The sequence below is a fragment of the Lepidochelys olivacea genome, assembly GCF_965140295.1.
Source record: "Lepidochelys olivacea isolate rLepOli2 genome assembly, chromosome: 8".
Classification (NCBI taxonomy): domain Eukaryota; kingdom Metazoa; phylum Chordata; order Testudines; family Cheloniidae; genus Lepidochelys; species Lepidochelys olivacea.
The window spans coordinates 1,692,702-1,710,332 of NC_140418.1; the positions used below are offsets into that span (position 1 = coordinate 1,692,702).

The following is a 17,631-nucleotide window of genomic DNA, read 5'->3' on the forward strand; positions in this document are numbered from 1 at the left end:
GGGCGGGGCCTAGCGCCGGAGACGGGCGGGGGCCGCGGGCACCTCCGCCGGCCCCGCCCCCACGCCGGGAGCGCGCCGCCGCCTCCGTCCCTTCCGGCCCGTGACCCTGGCCCCCGACGCGCGCAGCGCCAGAGGCGCCCCGGAAGCGGAAGGCGTGGCCCCGCGGCCGCTGCCCCGGAAGCGGTTGCCGGGCGCCCGGTTGCCATGGCGCTCTCCCCGTACGTGCTCGCCATGCAGGAGCTGTTCCGGGCCAACACGCGCAGCCGCGAGTTCCCGGCGCACGGGGCCAAGGTGCACTCGGTGGCCTGGAGCTGCTGCGGCCGCCGGCTCGCCTCGGGCTCCTTCGACAAGACGGCGAGCGTCTTCGTGCTGGAGAAGGACCGGCTGGTGAGCGGGCCGGGGCCGGGGCCGGGCCGTTCAATCGGGCTGGGCACAGCGCCGCGGGGGGGGGGTCCCCGTCCCCGTCCCCTGCCATCCGCCATGCGGGGCTGCCAGCGGCGGGGCGGGGTCACGTCCCAGGGGAAGCCCCCCCCCCGCCCCCCAGGCTCGGCCCGGCGAGCCCAGGCCGGGGCTCGGGCCCTGGGAGTGGGGGGATCCCATTTGCTGCGGCTGGGACAGGTCTGCGAGCCGCCGAGCACCCCTCAAAGAAAGGCCCCCCGGGGTTCAAGTCTTAGTCCGGGGCGCGGGAGGGGGGGCGTTGGCTTTCCTGATTTCCCCCCCCCCCCCATAGACTTGTGTGCGATCTTGGGCAAGTCGCTTAGTTTCCCTCGCTCTCGGGTCCCCCTCTGTAAAATGGGGGCCGTAGTCTTTGTTTAGCTCACGGGGGCAGTTTCCTGAGTGAGTGGGGCAGCATCCGTCGGAGCCTGGTTGTCTGATGGCTTGGGCGGTCGTCTCCCTCTAGGTGAAGGAGAACAATTACCGCGGCCACGGGGACAGCGTGGATCAACTGTGCTGGCACCCGAGTAACCCAGACCTCTTTGTTACTGCGTCTGGAGACAAGACCATCCGTATTTGGGACGTCCGCACCACTAAGTGCATTGCTACCGTGAACACCAAAGGTGGGTGATAACATGAGGCGATAGGAGGGACCAGAGTGTCTCAGGACAGCTGTAAACACTGCTCGCTTTGCACACGCATCCTGCTCCCAACATGGACTGGAAGCAAATTCAGGAAACCCTGAGACCTCTACGTGATGTTTTTGTGACAATTGCATCTTTCTGGCTTTTGCTAGCCAATTGTAAACATACATGACACTACCTCCAGCGAGAATTTGTATCTGTGCCTGGCATCAGCCAAGCTCTGAGCAGTGTTAGGTGAAACAGTGTTAAACACCTGAACCCGTCTATGTTAGCACTGGCACTGTAGAAACTCTCACTAGCATGCGTGGCTGTAGGGAGAAGGGATAGAGGTTAGGGAGAGAAGTTGAGTCTCCATCACCCATTTCTGTTTTTGATGCACCTTTTCTTCCCAGGTTTAGTTGTCAGTACACAGGTGCAGGAACCTGGCTTGAAGTGTTTTTTATCATATACAAGGTTTACAGTTTGGTTCAATGGCTCTCAGCACCCCCCTGTCTCCCCCACACACACTTTTCCAGCACCCCGTGTCAGTACTATGAAAAGATTTGTTGAATGACCTATGTAGCATGGAGCAATGGCTTTGCAGAGAGATTTGCATGGGGAAGAGACATGCAACAGGAGTAATTGTGATTCTCTGTTTTGAGGCCACAGTTCTGTTGGAGTTAATTTCCCTTAAAACTTGCATAGTTGTGGCACAGCTGGTCAAGCAAAGCTAGGCTGTTAAAATTTAAACTTGGTCATGTCATTGGCCTTCGCCACTTAAGGCAGAGGGTTAGCAGAGCAGACCTGGGGCTTGGGTTAAAAATACAAAAGTCCATCTTTGGCACCTGAGTGGTTCTCTTGCCCCTGGTAATGGTGCTGAGTGATGGTAGGACCTGATGCATTCTCGTCCCTTCCAGGAGAGAACATTAATATCTGCTGGAGTCCTGATGGCCAGACCATTGCGGTGGGGAATAAGGATGATGTGGTCACCTTCATTGATGCCAAAACACATCGCTCCAAAGCCGAGGAGCAGTTTAAATTTGAGGTTAATGAGATTTCCTGGAACAATGATAACAACATGTTCTTCCTCACCAATGGCAACGGCTGCATCAACATCCTCAGGTATGTCCCGGCATGGTCTCCAGTGGCAGGGATGGGATGGGCAGGCTGGCTGCCTCTTACATCTCCTGCCCTGCACCCTCGCTCTGACTCTCTGCACTCAGCTGTGTTTCCTTCGCATGGCTCTTGTGACAGACTGAGAGCCTTGCCAGTAGCTGAGGTTATAGTGTGGTCTGTTTTGGAGCTGTGTGCTGAGACAAGTTTCCTGGTAGGCGAGGCTGAGAGCTTCCTAATGACGCTCTATTCTGCTGTCCTGTGATCCCTAACCCCTTTAGGGTCCCTTGATGAGGGGAAGGGGCTAACTCGGGAGAACAGGGACTTAAAAGCCAGCTCCAAAGTGACTAGAAGAGCTGGCGAACAGGGGAGTTTAGAGAGGCAGATATACCTAACAGTACTCCTAAACCGAAAACCCCGCAAGAGTAAAAATAATGCAGGCAAAGTCCAGCAGTCGAGTGGGGGCTGTCCAGTTTATTGCACTGACTGCACCATGTATGCTTACTGGCCTTGTGGGCAGGGGTGTGTGCGCGCACTGAGTGCAAGCAACTCAGGGCCCTCAGAGACCAACTACGGGCTCTTAAGAGCAGGGTGGCTGAACTGGAGGAGCTAAGGGGGACAATGAGGTACCCAGAGGAGACTTTCAGGGATACAGTAGAGTGGTCTCACCCCCGGTCTGACCGCCTCTGTGCTGCTGAGGAGGAGGAAAGTCTCGGGGAAGAGGAACATCAAGCTCGACCAGAGGGAAACATTCCCATAGTTGGGACCTTCCCTCCAGATGATGATGTGGTGCTCCTCCAGGGCCCCAGTTATTAGGAAGAGACAGGTAACAGTAATGGGGGATTTGATCATTAGAAATATAGCTAGTTGGGTTTGTGATGATCAGGAGAACCACATGGTGAATTGCCTGCCAGGTACAAAGGTTGCAGATCTCTCTAGACTTATGTGCAGTGCTGGGGAGGAGCCGGTGGACATGGTACAGGTAGGTACCAATGACATAGGAAGGGTAGGAGAGAGGTCCTGGAAGCCAAATTTAGGCTGCTAGGTAAGAGATTAAAGTCCAGGACCTCCATGGTAGCATTCTCTGAAATGCTTCCAGTTCCACGCTCCAGGCCAGGGAGATTGGCAGAACTGCAGGGTCTCAATGCGTGGATGAGATGATGGTGTAGGGAGGTGGGGTTTGGGAAAGGAGGAACCTATACAGAAAGGTTAGGCTCCACCTAAACCAAACTGGTACCAGATTGCTTGTGTAGTGTTAAAAGGTGGTAGAGAAGTTTTGAAACTAACGGCTGGGAGAAGCCGACAGGTACGGAGGAGCACATGGTTCAGACAGAGATATCCCTTAGGGCAGGATCTCTGAACAGGGATTCTCTATATCCTAGTAAAGGGGAGAAGATAGAAGTTGATAAAGTACAGGTGACTCTCATCTTACGCGCATTTAACATGTGTGAATTCAGCTTTGTGCGGTCGGCAAAAACAAAAACAAACAAAAGAGAGAAAGGTAACAATTTAAATACTGTACCTGTAGTGTGGGCGATTCCTCCTGCCATTATACTCAATGTAATTTTGACTATATGTGATTTTTGCTTTACACGCTGTCTGTGGAATGTAACCGCAGTGTAAGATGAGACTCGCCTGTATAGGTAGGAACTGAGGAGAAACAGTCAAATGAAAGAGTCCCATTCAGTTACCTCACATGAAGCAGACAACTCAATACTGACAACTATAGACATGCTAGAAATGTAAATACTAAGATGCGTGAACTCGAGTGCTTGGTATTAAATGAGGACATTGACATAGTCGGCATCACAGAAACTTGGTGAAATGATGATAATCAGTGGGGCACGGTAATACCAGGGTACGAACTATATAGGAATGACAGAGTAGATCGCACTGGTGGGGGAAGTGGCTCTGTCTGTGAAAGAAAGCGTGGAGTCAAATATAGAACAACTCTTAAATGAATCAAACTGTCCCATAGAATCTCTCTGGATAGAAATTCCAGGCTTGACTGACGAGTATAGCAGCAAGGATATACTACTGACCAGGGTGGTGATGATGATTGTGAAATGCTCCGGGAGAGTAGAGAGGCTACAAAGTCAGAAAATAATGGGGAATTTCGACTGTCCCTATATTGACTGCGTACATGTCCCCTCAGGATGGGATGCAGAGATAACATTTCTAGACACCATTAGTGACTGCTTCTTGGAGCAGCTAGTCCTGGAACCCACAAGAGGAGAGGCAATTCTTGATTTAGTTCTCTGTGGAGGACAGGATTTGGTCCAAGAGGTGAATATAATGTAAACGCTTGGTAATAGCATAGAATCATAGAATATCAGGGTTGGAAGGGACCTCAGGAGGTCATCTAGTACAACCCCCTGCTCAAAGCAGGACCAATTCCCAATTAAATCATCCCAGCCAGGGCTTTGTCAAGTCTGACCTTAATTAAGGAAGGAGAGTCTACCACCTCCCTAGGTAACGCATTCCAGTGTTTCACCACCCTCTTAGTGGAAAAGTTTTTCCTAATATCCTATCCCTGCCCTCCAGCGTATCTACCACTCCTCCCAGTTTAGTATCATCTGCAAATTTGCTGAGGGTGCAATCCATACCATCCTCCAGATCATTTATGAAGATATTGAACAAAACCGACCCCTGGGGCACTCCCCTTGACACCGGCTGCCAACTAGACATGGAGCCATTGATCACTACCCGTTGAGCCCGACAATCTAGCCAACTTTCTACCCACCTTATAGTGCAGTCATTCAGCCCATACTTCTTTAACTTGCTGACAAGAATACTGTGGGAGACCATGTCAAAAGCTTTGCTAAAGTCAAGAAACAATACATCCACTGCTTTCCCTTCATCCACAGAACCAGTAATCTCATCATAGAAGGCAATTAGATTAGTCAGGCATGACCTTCCCTTGGTGAATCCATGCTGACTGTTCCTGATCACTTTCCTCTCATGTAAGTGCTTCAGGATTGATTCCTTGAGGACCTGCTCCATGATTTTTCCGGGGACTGAGGTGAGGCTGACTGGCCTGTAGTTCCCAGGATCCTCCTTCTTCCCTTTTTTAAAGATTGGCACTACATTAGCCTTTTTCCAGTCATCTGGGACTTCCCCCGTTCACCACGAGTTTTCAAAGATAATGGCCAGTGGCTCTGCAATCACAGCCGCCAATTCCTTTAGCACTCTCGGATGCAACTCGTCCGGCCCCATGGACTTGTGCACGTCCAGCTTTTCTAAATAGTCCCTAACCACCTCTTTCTCCACAGAGGGCTGGCCATCTACTCCCCATGCTGTGATGTCCAGCGCAGCAGTCTGGGAGCTGACCTTGTTCGTGAAGACAGAGGCAAAAAAAGCATTGAGTACATTAGCTTTTTCCACATCCTCTGTCACTAGGTTGCCTCTCTCATTCATTAAGGGGCCCACACTTTCCTTGGCTTTCTTCTTGTTGCCAACATACCTGAAGAAACCCTTCTTGTTACTCTTGACATCTCTTGCTAGCTGCAGCTCCAGGTGCGATTTGGCCTTCCTGATTTCATTCCTACATGCCCGAGCAATATAATTCCTACATGCCCGAGCAACCATGATGTAATTAAATTCAACATCCTTGTAGGGGGGAAAACGCCAAAGAAGCCCACCGCAGTAGCATTTAACTTCACAAAGGGGAACTACACAAAAATGAGGAGGCTAGTGAAACAGAAATGAAAAGAAACGCAAGAGTGAAATGCCTCAAGCTGCATGGAAGATATTTAAAAACACCATAACAGAGGCTCAAACTAAATGTGCACCCCAAATAAAAAAAATAGAAGACCAAAAAGAAAAATACCACTGTGGCTAAACAGCAGAGTATAAGAGGTGGTTAGAAGCAAAAAGGCATTCCTTAAAAATTGGAAGTCAACTCCTGCTGAGGAAAATAGCAAGGAGCATAAACTCTGGCGAGTCAAGTGTAAAAGGATAGTTAGGCAGGCCAAAGAATTTGAAGAGCAGCTAGCAAAAGACACAAACTAGTTTTTAAGTATATCAGAAGCAGAAAGCCTGCAAAATAGTCAGTGGGGCCACTGGATGATCAAGGTGCTAAAGGAGCACTCGAAGATAAGGCCATTGCAGAGAAGCTAAATTAATTCTTCGCATCAGTCTTCACTGCAGAAGATGTGGGGGAGATTCCCACACTTGAACCATTCTTTTTAGGTGACAAATCTGAGGAACTGTTCTAGACTGAGGTGTCATTAGAGGAGGTTTTGGAACAAACTGATAAACAGTAATAAGTCATCAGGACTGAAGGTATCGCCCAAGAGTTCTGAAGGAACTCAAATGTGAAATTGCTTAATTACCAGCTGTGGTATGTAACCTATGGCTTAAATCAGCTTCTGTACCCGATGGCTGGCGGACAGCTATTGTAAAGCCAATATTTTTTTAAAAGGCTCCAGATATGAGCCTGGCAACTAAACGCCAGTAAGCCTGACTTCAGTACCAGGCAAACAATAGTAAAGAACAGAATTATCAGACACCTAGATGAACATGGTACGTTGGGAAAGAATCAACATGGCTTTTGTAAAGGGAAATCATGCCTCGCCAATGTATTAGAATTCTTTGAGGGTTTTAACAAGCATGTGGACAGGGGGTGGTCCAATGGATATAGTGTACTTCAACTTTCAGAAAGCCTTTGACAAGGTCCCTCAGCAAAGACTCTTAAGCAAAGTAAGCAGTCTTGGGATACGAGGGAAGGTTCGCTCATGGATCAGTAACTGGTTAAAAGATGGGAAACAAAAGGTAGGAATAAATGGTCAACTTTACAATGGAAAGTGGTAAATGGCAGGGTTCCCCAAGGATCTGCACTGGGTCCTGTGCTGTTCACCACCTCACTGTTTACCCCCTTTCCCCCAGTCATTCATGAAGATGTTGAAGTTTGGAGGTGATACAAAATTACTCAAGATAGTTAAGTCCAAAGCAGACTGGGAAGAGTTACAAAGGGATCTCACAAAACTGGGTGACTGGGCAACGAAATGGCAGATAAAATTCAATGTTGATAAAGGCAAAGTAATGCACATTGGGACGCATCCCAGCGATACATACAAAATGATGGGTCTGAATTAGCTGTTACCACTCAGGAAAGAGATCTTGTGGATAGTTCTCTGAAACATCCGCTCAATGTGCAGGGCAGTCAAAAAAGCTAATGGAAGGTTAGCAAATATTAGGACTGGGGTAGATAATAAGACAGAAAATATCATAATGCCACTATATAAATCCATAGTACGCCCACATCTTGAATACTGCATGCAGATGTGGTTGCCCTATCTCAAAAAAAAAAAAAAAAATAGGCTAGGGAAAGGTACAGACAGAGGCACCAAAAATGATGAGAGCTCTGGAACGTCCATATGAGCAGAGATTAATAAGCCTGGGACTGCTCAGCTTGGAAAAGAGAGGACTCGGGGAGATGAGAGAGGTCTATAAATCATGGCTGGTGCGAAGAAAGTGACTAGGGACGTGTTATTTACCCCTTCACATAACACAAGAATCAGGGGTCATCCAAGGAAATTAATTGGCAGCAGGTTTGAAACAAACATAAGGAAGTACTTCATAGATCGCACAGTCAACCTGTGGAACTCCCTGCCAGGGGATGTTGTGAAGGCCAAAACGATAACTATGTTTAAAGAATTAGATACGTTCCTGGAGGATAGGTCCATCAATGGCTGTTACATGGTCAGGGATGCAATCCCGTGCTCTGAGTGTCCCTAACTTCTGACTGCCAGAAGCTGGGACTGGGCAACAGGATGGATCACTCAATAATTGCTCTGTTCTGCTCATTCCCTCTGAAGCACCTGGCATTGGCCACCATCAGAAGATAGGATACTGGGCTAGATGGACCTTTGGTCTGACTCGGTCTGGCCGTTCTTACATTGCCGCACCGTTCTGGGCCAGACACCCTCAGAAGCGATCCAGCTGCTGTAGCCCACTTAAACTGACGCTAGGTGCATGAGGTCTTGGATCTCTGCCGCCCAGCTGCATGCGGATGTCTTGGTCAGGGCACGCGGCGTCCCTCTGTAGCGGGCACTTGGACCCTGCAGTGTTGGTGAATTGGCTCTTTCACCCGCTCTGCTCTCTCCCATCTGTCTGCAGCTACCCGGAGCTGAAGCCCATCCAGTCTATCAATGCTCACCCTTCGAACTGCATCTGCATCAAGTTTGACCCCATGGGGAAGTACTTTGCCACGGGAAGCGCAGATGCTCTGGTCAGCCTGTGGGATGTGGACGAGCTGGTGTGTGTGAGGTGCTTCTCCAGGTAGGTGACCCTGCCCTGTGTGCAGTTCCCACCCCCGGCACTGAGACGGGAAATCCCTCACTGTCTCCTCGCCCTGTGCTGCAGGCTGGACTGGCCCGTGAGAACCTTGAGTTTTAGCCATGATGGGAAGATGCTGGCGTCCGCGTCTGAGGATCACTTCATCGACATTGCCGAGGTGGAGACAGGTAACTGCTCATGCCCATGGCTCAGGGGTTCAGTGGCCCGGGGAGGAATGGTGGGTGTGGGCTGTGGCTCTGGATGGAGGGCAGTGGCAGGGCTGTGGGGGGGTGTAGGTTGGGAGGGAGGGGTAGTGAGCGGTGTGCCGGGGAGCGCAGGACTGGAGCAGCAGGGGCGGGCCGCAGGAGAGATTCTGGCGATTGCATCTATTTTAGGAATCTGTACAGTGTCTCTCGCCTTGTCTCGGAGCACTGAACGAAAGGAGCATGAAAGGTGGTGGTCTCGCTCCTCCTGCAGCTGGAGGGTGGAGGGAGGGGGGCATTCCCTCAGTCTCTCCCCCTGCAGCTGCTCCTGGGCCTGGCTCATTTGATGCTGTCTTTCCTGCAGGGGAGAAGCTGTGGGAGGTGCAGTGTGAGTCCCCCACCTTCACGGTGGCCTGGCACCCAAAGAGACCTTTGCTGGCCTTCGCCTGTGATGACAAAGACGGCAAATATGACAGCAGCCGGGAGGCAGGCACCGTCAAGCTCTTCGGCCTCCCCAATGACGCATAACGGGCTCCCAGTGGGCCCTGGGCTAGGGCCTGGGAAGGGGCAGGGAGGTGGGGCTCCTCCCCATCCATGTTCTGCACTGCCAAAGCACTTCCCTTGTCCTCTGGCGATAGGGAAGCTCCGTCCTGCTGGCCACTCCCTGGGCTGGGCTTCCTCGCTCCTGGCAGTGCTGTGACCCTCAGCTCAGCTGCCAGCGGCCCCTGCCCTTGGGAGCTTTTGTACCCAGCAGCCGCTGGCCTAGCAAGAACACGGGGGCTGCCGCCGGAGTCCCTCCACCCATCTCAGGGCTGCCTCTCTCCCTCATTGCAAGGAGGCGGATGGCTGTGTTCAGAAGTCTGGTGGCCAGAGAGGAGCAGTCACCAGAATCTGACCACTCAGGATGGCCTCTCTGGGGGAAGGAGCCCTGCCCTGCGGCCATCCCAGTAGGACTCAGCTCGAGGCTGCTGTCGAGCCTCCTACTGCTAGAACTGTTTGTTGATAAGCTGCATGGTTGTCCCCCTCACCCCCCACCCCCAGTGGTGTGGCCAACTCCCTGGCAGGCTGGGAATCGCCTGGAGGCCCCAGCACATCCCTCCCCTTTGGAAAAGGGTTTTGCGTTAGGCTGTCACCTGCCCAGGCCAGGTGGGCAGCTGTCCCTTGTCCCTTTGCTGCATGTGCCAGTGGGCGGAGGTGCACCTTCTTGGGCAGGGGTGTGAATTGGGGGGGCCTCTTTTTGTATGACTTTTTGTAATTTTGATAAGTCTCTGTCAGTAAAGGAAGTAAGGCCTGGTTGTCGGGGAGTCTCTGCAGCGCATGGAGGCAGACGCTGACTGCTCTGCAGGGCGGCTGCACGGCACCGCAGGGGCGGGTGGATGCTCTGTGTGGGCTCCTAGAGCTGGCAAAGGCCTCGCTCCTTTCTAGCCCATGCCTGCCAGGCTCCGACTGGAGGGGCTGTCACACTCCTGCTCGGTGCACCCGCCACCTCATTCACCAGCCCTGGACATGCCTCCTCACCAGACGGCCTCCCACTGGCTTCCATGGGCAGTTCTGTGCAGGTGGTGCTGCATGGATGTGGAGGAGCTGGAAACGAGGGGGAGAGCCAGCCTCGGGTGCCTGTGGGGCCCTCTGTAGCCCCCCAGCAAGTGCTGCATGAACTGCGGGCCTAACTCTGCTCAGTGGCCTCCCAGTGAATCTCAAAGCACTTCACAAACAGCAAGGACCTGCTGATCAGAGGTGCCGAGCCAGCGGGCAGGGGTGTGCTCAGAACCTGGCCATGACTCTTACCCCCCGCCGTGAGGTAGGTCAGCGTTATCCCCTTCTCCAGAGAGAGGCCTGGACCGCTCACCGTCCCGGAGCTGGGTGTGGGCGCTGGCTCATGGGTCCATCTCCAGCTCCCCCGTACCCCCAGCCTGCACAGTCTGAGCCTAGAGCTGGCTGCCCGAGTCTGGGTTGGGCCAAAGCAAACTTGGCCCCTTTCTCCCCCCAGGAATAAACACTCCCTGGGGGAAAGCCCCCAAAGGTCAAAACCCAGGCTGTCTGGCTTCCTGGTGCCTTGCACAGGCCTGTCCCGGTGCCGTGTTTCCACCAGAGGGCAGTGTGCCCCCAGCCTTGCTCTCTGTGCCAGCTGGCCTCCCTGTCCCTATTGCATGGCCAGCTGGTGGCCAGTCTCCCCAGCCTTGTTTGCTCCTAACGAGGAGCGTGTCCCCGGGTCGTCTGCTTCAGGCCCTCTTCCAGAGCAGCGCCTTTCCCTTGGGCCAGAGCCGGGAGCGCAGGTGGCTGTGTCCGGCAGGGGCAGGGGGCAGAGACACAGCTGCTAATGGCAATGCTATTGGAAGGCTAACGAGCCGTGGGCCTTGTCCCTGTGGGCCCCTGCAGCATCTGATCAGCAAAGCTAGAGCTTAAACTCTCCAGGCCTTCGCTCCAGTCAGGCCCCTCCGCCGCCACCCTTCCCCAGCTCCCCTGCTCGGAGCAGCTGGGCTGTGTGCACTGTGGTCGTCGCCGGCCAGGGCTGCCAGCAGCTCTGTTCATAGCACCCAGGGGACCCCCGTGGGAATGGGGAGGGGGCATTACTGCCGCCACCCTTGTTCAGGGGCCTGTCCCCTACAGACTGGCCTCCCCACAGGCTGAGTGGTCAGCTGCCCTGGGTGGGCAGCGCTGGCATCGATCTCTGTGGCCCCCTGTGCCCAGAGCTACCAATGGGCAGGAGCTGGGCCGCTGGCCACGGGCCAGACAAGCAGCACCTCTGGGGGATGTGGTCTGTTCTTCCAGCCCAGCTCCATGATACCCCCTCCAGCGCCCTTGCCATCTGCAGCACCCCTCCCTGCTGCTGTCACTTGAACCACGCAGGCTCAGGGGCAGGAGTGCCGGGAGCTCCCAGGCACTTGGCAGCTCGCAGCAGCCTGCTGGATGCCCTGGGCCTTTCCCTCTAGCCTTGGGGGTTAAATGATCTGGAGCCTCAGCTGTTGTTAGAGCTGAGCGGGGCTGAGTGTAAGTGGAACTGCAGCCCGGGCGAGGAGTGACAGCAGCTGCATTTCTCTGAATGCTAATGGCCCCGAGCCCCGCGTACCCGGCAGCCGCCTCCACCCACCCACGCTGCCCTCTGCAGCAGCGGGCACCTGCTGCCAGCAGTGACAAGTGAGTGGCAGCACGGCTCCCACAGTGTCCCTACCCCGCCCTGCGTCCTGGAAACAAGCATGGCCTGGTTGTCATGGTTCCCAAGGAAGGTGGCTTGTCTCTGGCCCTCCACCCGCGAGGAGAGCGTGGCTGGGGTGGGCCGGAGTCCAGCAGCCACTGCCGGTGGGGCCCTCTGCCCAGGGCCTGTTTGCAGCAGCTGCCCCAGAGAAAAGTCAGAAGCTAGTGAGGCTGCAGGAGCTTCTGCCTGGGGCAGCGAACGCTTGCAGTGCAGGGACAGAGAGGCTGGGACACCTCCCCCTGGCGGCACTCCTGCCCCGCTCACCACAATGCCCCCTGCCAGGGGACGCAGGCTGCTGGGAGTGGGGTGAGGCCAGGCAGGCCTCCGGGGGGAAGCCCCAGTGTAGGAGCGAGGAGCAGCAGCGCTGGCCACCCTACTGCCTACCCAGGGTTTGGCCCCCACAGCCCCTCCTGGGGCAGAGCTGCAACCCCTGTGCACCAGGTCACAGCACCACTCGCTTCGTTGGGGTCCCACTGCTCCCCTGGCCCCCGCAGGATTTGCAAGTGCAGGGGGCAGCATGCTCCCAGCAGTCATGGCCGCGCCAGGCTGGAACTCGTGGCTCTGAGTAGGATGGTGCCATCACAGTGCAGTCTGCCACTGCCCTCGGGGTAAGTACAAGCCCTGAAGACCACAGCTTCCAGCATGCAATGCTCCGTATCTACCCCCAGCCTGGCCACTGAGGTCTGTAGTTGCCCCTGGCCATGCCCCTAGCAGCGGGAAGCTGCTAGGCCTGGTCCCAGGCCTGGTGAGCAGCCAACAGCCCTGCACCCCGGCAGGCTCAGTAATTGCAGTGGGAGCAGGATTGCTGGGCACGGATCTCACTGCACTGGACCTGTCCTGGACCCCGGGGAGGGGAGTGTAATTCGGTTCGTGCTTAAAGGCCTGGGGAGCAGGTGAGGGGGGCTTGCAGCCCTCTGGGGCCTCTCTATACAGTTAATAATAAACTGGAAGGGAGCAGACCTAGAGGTTGCGGGGGTGGGGGAGAGGAGTGAGATCTGCAAGCCAGGAAACCAGGGGTCTGGTCCTGGCTCTGCCACTTAGTGTGTGACCTCAGGAGAGTGGCTTTGCTGCTCTGTGCCTCAGTTTCCCCTCTGCCCATTGGGTTGAGGGGCCACTGAAGATTTGTACAGTGCTTTGGCTGCCTGGGATGGAGGGGGTGGGGATGGGCACAATGCAATCGGAAACAGCTAGCCAAGCGGCGTGTCAGCTGGCTTGTTTTTAGAAGCTGGGCTGGGCTGGGCTGGATTTGCATGTGTTGCACGTGGGCGTCGTGTCCCTGCATGTGAGATACAGTGCGTGTGCATGTCACACCTGCCTGTGCCCTTGCGGCCGTGTGTGTACCGGCCCAGAGCGCTGCAGAGGCAGCCGTGACAGCGGCACATGCGGTGGCCACGCGTGTTCCTGGAACACCAGCTGTTCCAGTACTTCCAGGAACGCCGTGACCCTGCCCCACTGATGGGACTGTGTGCGAGGTCATGCCGTACAGGGGCGTGACATTTTGAAGAGCCCTGCCCTGCCCGTCTCCCTCCCGCCCCCATGCATGGTGCAAGGTCGTGCCAGCAGGGGGGAGCGTTGCACTTTTCAAAATAGCATCCCCCCCCATCTGATACCGGACAAAACCACATCCGGTTTTGGCTCAGTTCCAGCCAGGGGATGAGCCTGGACGAGTGGCCGTAACACTGAGCGGTGGCCAGAAGTGGCAGAGGTGTTGGCAGGATAGCCCTCGCCTCCCTGAGGCCCACCCCCCATCTCCGAGGGCTGGAGGTGAAACCCCCTGAGTGCACCCTGGATGCTGGGACTTTGCTGACCATGGGCAGTGGGGGCTGTGGAGGAAAAGGGTGCGTGTGGGGGGGTGTTAAAAGGACATTTGTCTGTTGGACTGTGGGAAACTGAGGCAGGGGACCCTGCCCAGCTATTGAGGGGGGGGGTGGTTGCTTTTGAGCCATTGCTGTGGTGTTTTTCCACATTGATGCTGAGTTCCCTTCCCTGGGTTTTGTCAGTGCTGGCAGGGGGTTGAGCACTGGGAGGGCAAAGAGCTGTTGGAGCTAGAGGTCCGTGCAGGCCCCAGGCCAAATTGGTGTAAAGTGGCCCCGAGGTCAGGCTGGAAATGAGGAGAAGGGGTCTAGCCAGCTGAGGGGTGAGGCTCAGGACCAGCCGCCCCACAGGAGCAGCGGGGGCTAGAAACCTGCCTGGTGTTAAGCTGGAGCTTGCTGGATTTCTGAAGGGGCGGGGGTGCCATGACAGCAGGCTCTGGACTCCGACCCAGGAGATCCTTCCAGTCCTGTGTGCCTAGTTCAGGGGCCATTCCCTCCGGGTGCTCCCGCTCTGTGCCTGGGGCAGGAGTTGGCTCCGGGGCCTGGCTGGAGGGGGAGTTCCCCGGGGGGTGAGGGAGGGTGTCCTCAGCTCCGCTGGAGACATTCCCTGGCACTCACCGGGCTGGAAGTTCTTGCTGGAGCCCTCCCTGGGTCTTGTGCCTGGAAAGGCTCCTGCCCGGCTGTCGGCCATGTGGAGCTGCATCCAGACACGCTGACAGAGGCCCCGGGCTCCTTATCACAGCTCCCACCCCGAGGTCACAGCAGCCAATTTAATGCACTAAATAGCTTCGTATCACGCCTGTCAGCCGCGCTGCTGGGCACCGCCAGAGCAACTCGGGCTCCTTCCCTCTCCTGTGCATGGGGCTCCGCCACCTCTCTACTGGGCAGGGCACGATCTCCCCAAGGCGAGGGAGATAGAGAGTCACAAGGGGAAATGAGCTGCTCTGGCTCCTGCAGGGACGGGAGAAAATGCTGCAAGCCGGGCCCTCGCCTGGGCGTGCTGCAGCCTGGCGTGGGACACTCGGGCGCACCATGTCCTGGCCTCCGCCACTCACCTGTGCACGCGGCCCCCAGATGCTCATGGCTTTATTGAGAGCCCTCAGCGGAGGACAGGTGCTGGGCGCAGCCTCCCCTCTGCACAGGGCCCCAACCTCTTTTGGAGAGGAGACCAAGGGTGAGTCAGCCACTGAGCCAGCTGGGTGGGGGCTGGGAGGAGGTGATGGGGAAATTCCCAGAGGGGCCATGCCAAGATCCACGAGGCAAGGGCCAGGATTTGTGCCAGCATCCAGCTGCACCCCGCTTTCCCCTCGACTGGGCCCTGGGCCCCGGTGGGATTTGGTGCGGTTTCTTCCCCAGGGGCTGGCGAGGCAGGGCCCAAGCTGAGCTGTGCCCAGAAGCTAGCAGACAGGCATGAGCCCCAGCGAACGCCCCCAGTTCCTGGGGGCTGCATGGCATGTGCAGAGCCAGCTCCGTGCTTGCCTGCAGCCTCTGCCCAGGGGGGAGTGCAGGCGCAGGGAGGGGCCAGGTGAGCGCACATCCCTGGCCGTTGGATGGAGACCTCGCGGGCTGGATCTCTATCATATTCCCAGCTGGATATTTTCTCCCGACAAATGGCTTTTCTTGGTGATTGCTCTGCCATAACTGCATGGATTTTGGCTGGCAGTCAAGCCGAGCTCTGCAGCGAAAGGAGGGCAGAACAATGGGAGGTCTCAGGCCAGCTCACGGCAGAGAAGCCCATTTGAGGCTGGCAGCCTCCAATCACCGTTAAAGTGACAGTGCTCCCCTGCCCTCCAGCACCCTGTGGGTGGGGCTCACGGGAAGGGGGCTATGCCCAGTGGTCCCCAGGATCGGGGCAGGGGCCTGAATTCCCTGCACTCAGAGACGGGGGCCTGCTTGTGGGAGGGGGAAGTCTGGGAGTGTCCCTAGTCTCAGGATTGCCCCCTCCTTCCAGCGACAGGCCAGACAGCCCCGTGGCCGCCCGCCGCCCTCCTGGAGCCCAGACGAGGGCAGCAGGCTCTTTCTGTGTGGTTGGACTTGGGCACCTCATCCTGCCCCAGGGCAGAGGTCATGGCTAGCTCCCATTTCTCCGGTCCTGCACGGTCTCTGCTCTCGCCTTCCTCCGTGCACTGCGGGCTTGACCGACTCTCTGCTACCCAGGCGGGGCTAAGGGTCTGGTTCCCCAGGAGGACAGCTCAGATCTTGGGGGGCCGAGCCCGCCCCAGCCTGGCTCCAACTCGAACTCGCGGGAGCTGGTCACAGCAAGAGTCGGGGAAGGGGAGTGGTCGCTACGGCTTGCCTGGCGTATCTGCCCAGCTCCTTGGCCCCAGCCCCAGGGACACAACCAGAGGTTTCCAAAGGAGGGGCTGAGAGGTGCATGGGTCCCCCCCTTGGCATTGCTGCAATCTCCCCTCCCACCAGAGAGACCTTGACTGCTGCGACTTCTCACCCCTTCCCTCCCTGTCTATAGCCAAGGAACGGGGCTGGGCCCTGGCCCCTCCTCATTGAACCCCTGCCTGACCCTTTGCCCCATCTCAGTGCTAGTCACAATGCCGACTGGCCGCACTCGCTCTCTGGACACCCCCCAAAGCCAGTGCATTGCCGTCCCTCCAATAGGCCCCCCAGGCCTTTTCCCTCCCCACGCAGGGATCCGGGGGGAGAGGCCGCAGAGACGCCAACGGCCTGGGGCCGGTGCGGGTCACCTACAGTCCCACCCGCCTGGCTGGCGGGACTTGGGAACATTCGATTTTTATTTTCTTGTAATTTTGACAGATAAAAGCACTGTTTGTTTGTCAGCATTGTTTTAACCAGTTCCGGTTTTAAATGTTCACAGTTGTGGGAAATTATGGGCAGGGGTGGGGCGCGGGGAAGAGGGGTCATGGCCCTCTCACTTTTGAAAGTGGATGGGCCCAGCCTGGCCCTACCCCTCCTCTCCCCCTGAGGCCCCACTCCCTGGCCAGGGCAGAAGCTGGAGCCTGGCCCAGGTAAGAGCCACGCAGGCCGTTGTGGGGAGCCGGGGACCTTCCACCGGCTCTGCACAGGGGGCCCAAGGGGTGGGGACACAGGCCGGGGGCTGCTCTTGACCCCCCCATCCCAGCAGGTGGAGGTTCCACAGCTCCCAGCCTGCCTCTGGCTTCCAGAGCTTGGCCAGGGGGCAGGGCCCTGGGGGCAGAGGAGGGGCAGGGGTGGAGCCACAGAGGGGGCGGAGCCCTGTGGCACCCCCCCCCCACTATTAAGAAGAAGCTGTCGCCCCTGATTATAGGGAGAGGTCGGACGATGGGGGGGGTCAGACAATAATTATTAAATGACAATAGATGTTGAGATTCAAAAAGTGAAAGCTTTATAGAATATCAGGGTTGGAAGGGACCTCAGAAGGTCATCTAGCCCAACCCCCTGCTCAAAGCAGGGCCAATCCCCAATTTTTGGGCTGATCCCTAAATGACCCCCTCAAGGATTGAACTCACAACCCTGGGTTTAGGAGGCTAACACTCAAACCACTAAGCTATCCATCTCCAAAACACAAGCTGTTAACATCACGTGTCAAAACATCCCAAGTAAATCTCCTTAGCGCCACCGTTCTCCAGCCGGGTCTGACGCCTGGTGCCTCTCTGCACATTTCACTGTGAGCGATGGAAGGCTTTGCTCCTTGCGTTGTGTGCGCGTGGGGTGCAGGCAGATGACCAGTGCCTGAGCCGCGGTCTCTGCCCCAAGTGGGCAGACACAGAGCAGCGCCCGCCCCAGGGCCCAGCGGGCGGAGGGAGCTGAAGGCAGCTGCCCAGCAATGGCAGGCTGACCCGAGGGGTGTGGCTGTGGTCGAATCCAAGCAGCTCCCAAGGGCCGAGGCCGGGGATGCTCTGTGGCTAGCTCTGCCAGTGTTACTGATTATGGCTATTATGTTCATTTCATTAGGTGAAGGACTAGGCCCTCCGGCCTGGAGAGCTACTATTATCCCCACCCCCATCTAATTGCCG

The 17,631-nt window shown here is 56.4% G+C and overlaps 1 protein-coding gene across 1 annotated transcript; it reads left to right on the forward strand.

Annotated features, from left to right (window-relative positions):
- Positions 1-158: 158 nt before the first annotated feature.
- On the forward strand, positions 159-9,946 carry THOC3 (THO complex subunit 3). Its single transcript, XM_084637392.1, has 6 exons — positions 159-387; positions 902-1,058; positions 1,976-2,180; positions 8,292-8,453; positions 8,538-8,638; positions 9,018-9,946. The coding sequence occupies exons 1-6, from the start codon at positions 205-207 to the stop codon at positions 9,179-9,181; spliced, it is 972 nt and encodes a 323-aa protein (XP_084493518.1). The 5' UTR covers positions 159-204; the 3' UTR covers positions 9,182-9,946.
- Positions 9,947-17,631: the final 7,685 nt, after the last annotated feature.

Bases quoted from the DNA above. Each gene is read 5' to 3' on its own strand.
- THOC3 (XM_084637392.1), top strand. From the start codon at position 205: ATGGCGCTCTCCCCGTACGTGCTCGCCATGCAGGAGCTGTTCCGGGCC. The intron at 1,059-1,975 runs GTGGGTGATAAC...CGTCCCTTCCAG, and splicing joins TGCTACCGTGAACACCAAAG to GAGAGAACATTAATATCTGC. The intron at 8,454-8,537 runs GTAGGTGACCCT...CCTGTGCTGCAG, and splicing joins TGTGTGAGGTGCTTCTCCAG to GCTGGACTGGCCCGTGAGAA.